The sequence below is a fragment of the Polistes canadensis genome, unplaced genomic scaffold, assembly GCF_001313835.1.
Source record: "Polistes canadensis isolate GaletaPanama2010 unplaced genomic scaffold, ASM131383v1 scaffold_126, whole genome shotgun sequence".
Classification (NCBI taxonomy): Eukaryota; Metazoa; Arthropoda; class Insecta; order Hymenoptera; family Vespidae; genus Polistes; species Polistes canadensis.
Window position 1 is genome coordinate 141,865 of NW_014569673.1, and position 3,723 is coordinate 145,587.

The window sequence follows — 3,723 nt, forward strand, 5'->3', positions numbered from 1 at the left end:
TATTGTATAAAAAAAAAGGAAAAGAAAAAAATGATAAATATTATAAATTTTCATCAGGATTATAACGATTAAAAACAATTAGCAGATTGTTTTTATGCTGGCTCGTGTTGCTCGTGGTCTCTGATTCTTCATCTTCAGCCCCGAATTTTGTACATTCCCATAAAGGAAACAAAAAAAGAAATTCATTTATATCTCCAATAATAATAATAATAATAATAATAATAATAATAATAAACATTCCAAGTATTATCGCGAATCGTAGAGACAGGGAAAAACAAAAAGAAAAAGTAAAAATTGAATAAAATATAGGAAAAGAAAAAAAGGAATAAAAAAAGAAAAGGGCAAAAGCGTACAAATACAAACAAACAAACAAATGAAATGAAATGAAATTAAATAAAGAGAAGGAGAGTAAAATACGTTAAAGAACATTTAAAAGATAAAAGAAAAAAATGAAAAGTGAAGTATCACACGTCGGCAAGCCTAAAAAAAGAAAATTTCTCATATATTTCGCGTATCGCATAATAATAATAAATCCCAACATTATTTCTTTCACGACATTTTTTTTCCTCGGTTATCTTCTACCATCACCATTCATCATCATCATCATCATCGATCATCACATCCCTTTCGTGAATTTAAGTTCTTGTTTTGCTCTTAAAACCCCAAATTACACGTACCCTTATCTTCTCTAAACCTATTACAAAGAACACAAAGAAAAAAACATACCCAGTATCTTTTCTATTCCTTTTTAATCTCTCACACATACACACATACACACATATAATTACATGGTAAAAAACAAATAAAAATAACAAAAAAAAAGTTACGTGAGCGTAAGGAGGGTGGGAGTTGGGGAGGGGGTGTAAGAAAGACAAACAAAAATAATTCATTTGACACGTACGTAAATGAAACCAAAACAAAAAAACATATAAGAGGGTGAGAGAGAGAGAGAGAGAGAGAGACACGTATATATTATAAATAAATAAATAAATAAATAAATAAATATATATATTACATTTACATAATATATACACACAGTCACATACGATACAAGAAAAAAAAATATATATACTACACATAGAAAGACACAGACACCATACAACACATACAATACAATACAGTCCAACAACAACACCAATACCATTAGCCCTATTATGGCTAAAATAGCAGCTACCAACGCTTCCTTGTGACTCTCTCCGCAGAAGAAGATTGGGAACGAGAATTGGAAGCCGAGCTGAAGGATTACGAATTTGTCTCGAGTGGCCATGATAAAAACAACGCCTTGATAAACGACGTTATCGGTGATAAGGAGGACTGGGAAAAGCAGATCGACGAGATACTCAACGACGACGAGAAGAATTATTCTGTTACCGGTTGAAATCCGATAAATAATTCCTTGTGCTATCGATTAAAAAAAAAAAAGAAAAAAAAAATATATATATATATATATCTATTTGTTTTTTTTATATATATATATTTAAACAAAAAAAAGAAAGAAAGAAAGAAGCAGAATGAAGAAAAACACACAGTAACTGAAATAATTGTTTGCGTATGTATTATTTCTTTTTTATCGTTCTATTATTTAAATAAAATATATTTAACGAACGAAAGGGTTGGGTTTATATTGTTATAATAATAATAATAATAATACAAATATATATATATATATTCGATTATATGACAAGGGATTACACAATATGAACACGATTTATCTATTCTTCTATTCTAATCTTCTATTCGAGATATTTTATTGATCGTTTTTATTAAAAAAAAGAAAAAAAAAACAACAAAAAAATTTCGTTAAAGAGTTTGTTTAATTGATCGATCGGGTTAGGGGTAGGGAGGGATGGGGTGGAGGGGGTTAGTTGTCGTTTATTGCTGCTTACGATAACGTCTCGTCGCAATTTATTGTTAAACATTTATTATCTTATATTAATTATGCAATTTTGATCTCGAAGAGTTAAAAGAGAGAATGAAAAGATAACACAAAAAAAAAAGAACTAAAAGAGAGAAAGAAAGAGAAAGAGAAAGAGAAAGAGAGAGAGAGAGAGAGAGAGAGAGAGAGAGACTGATTGTGAGCGTGACTATTGTAAAAGTTAAATTGTATACGCGTGTATGTGTGTGTTTGTATGTATATTTGTGTGTGTGTATGTTTGAGAAAGACAGAGAGAGAGAGAGAGAAAACATTTCCTCCCTTATTTAAAATTGATTTATTTTCACCCTAAACGACGACAACAAAATAATTTAAAAAAAAAATCCATTTGCGATCCTCGAACAATGATGATGAAGACAACGACGACGAAACATTTTATTTGATTTGATTTTAATTTAATTTGTTTTGTTATTTAAATAAATAAATATATAAATAAAAAAGAAAAAAAAACGTTCTCTCTCGTTAAATAATATATTGTTACAAAAGATTAAAAAAAAGATCGATGATATAGACGTGGATAAATTAATACGAAGAGACATTTTTCTATATCATTATTATTATTATTATTATTATTATTATTATTATTATTATTATTCTTTTATATCGATGAAAAAACAAACAAAAAATGATCGAATTATTTTTATTAAATTTGTTTTATAGGATCGAAATGTTTTCTTCTTTGTTTTTTTTTCTTTTTTTTTTTATTAAATATAATATTACTATCACAAACGACGGAACGGGGTGTGATGAAGAACTTATGAAAATAAATAATAATAATAATAATGATAATAATAATAATAATAATAAACATTAACACCAGACTATATTATAATTGTGTCAATTGTTAGAAACGATTGGGTCTCGAAAAATTGTAAATTGTATATTTCAATATATCGAACATTTAAATATAATAATAATATCGATATAATAATAATAATCGCCAATGAGAAAAAGGAAAGAAAAAAAAAAGAAAAGAAAAATACTGAAAAAATAATACACTCCAAACACCTCGGCCCCATAACCACCACCACCACCATCACCAACCAACAACCAACCCTTCAATAAAAAAAAATATATATATATATATATAAAACTTTCTCTCGATTTGTAATATCAATTAAGATTTTAAATAATAATAATAATAATAATAATAATAATAATAATATTCATTAAAAATGCAAACATGCTGTGCTGTGCAAAATTTTCTCCCTTCTTTTTTTCTTTTTCTATTCATTTGTGGTAAATTAAAAAAAAAAAAAAAAAAGAAAAAAAAGTGAGAAAGTTAAAAAGAAAATTAAATAAATAAATAAATAAATGGATCGTTCTTCATCGAGTTCGAAGGATTTAATTGTAAGAACATTTTTTTTTCCATGAAAAATTATATAAATACATATATATATATATATATACATACTGCCGTGCGTGTGCGTGTGTGTGCCGAAGAACACCTAGCATCCTTTTTCTTATTTTTTTTTTATTTTTATTTTATTTCCTTTCGAAACAAAATCAACGACAAACGTAATAATTATTATAAATTTATCGATTAACAATGTAATCTCGTAGAAACATTTTATATTCTTCAAGGATAATTGTAATCATCGTAACCATCATTTTTCTTCATTCTCGAATCGAAGAAAAATTATTTAAAAGAAAAAGAAATACACACCCACACACACACCCATATATATATATATATATATATATAGAGATGAGAGACAAATCGTTGATAATATTTCTCGAATACGTGCCGTCCATTTTGCGTTCCTTCGTTAAAAAAAAAAAAAAAAAAA

At 26.8% G+C, this 3,723-nt stretch overlaps 2 protein-coding genes across 2 annotated transcripts in view; both read left to right on the forward strand.

Moving 5' to 3' along the window:
• LOC106788113 (synapse-associated protein 1) overlaps nt 1-1,422 on the forward strand; it is a gene marked incomplete in the record, with an annotated part of 56,417 nt that extends 54,995 nt beyond the window's left edge. Inside the window, 1 exon segment of the mRNA XM_014751089.1 lies at nt 1,203-1,422. Coding sequence (XP_014606575.1) covers nt 1,203-1,378 — 176 coding nt within the window.
• LOC106788115 (metalloendopeptidase OMA1, mitochondrial-like) overlaps nt 1-3,723 on the forward strand; it is a 212,597-nt gene that overhangs the window by 75,582 nt on the left and 133,292 nt on the right. The gene's annotated exons all lie outside the window — the stretch shown is intronic.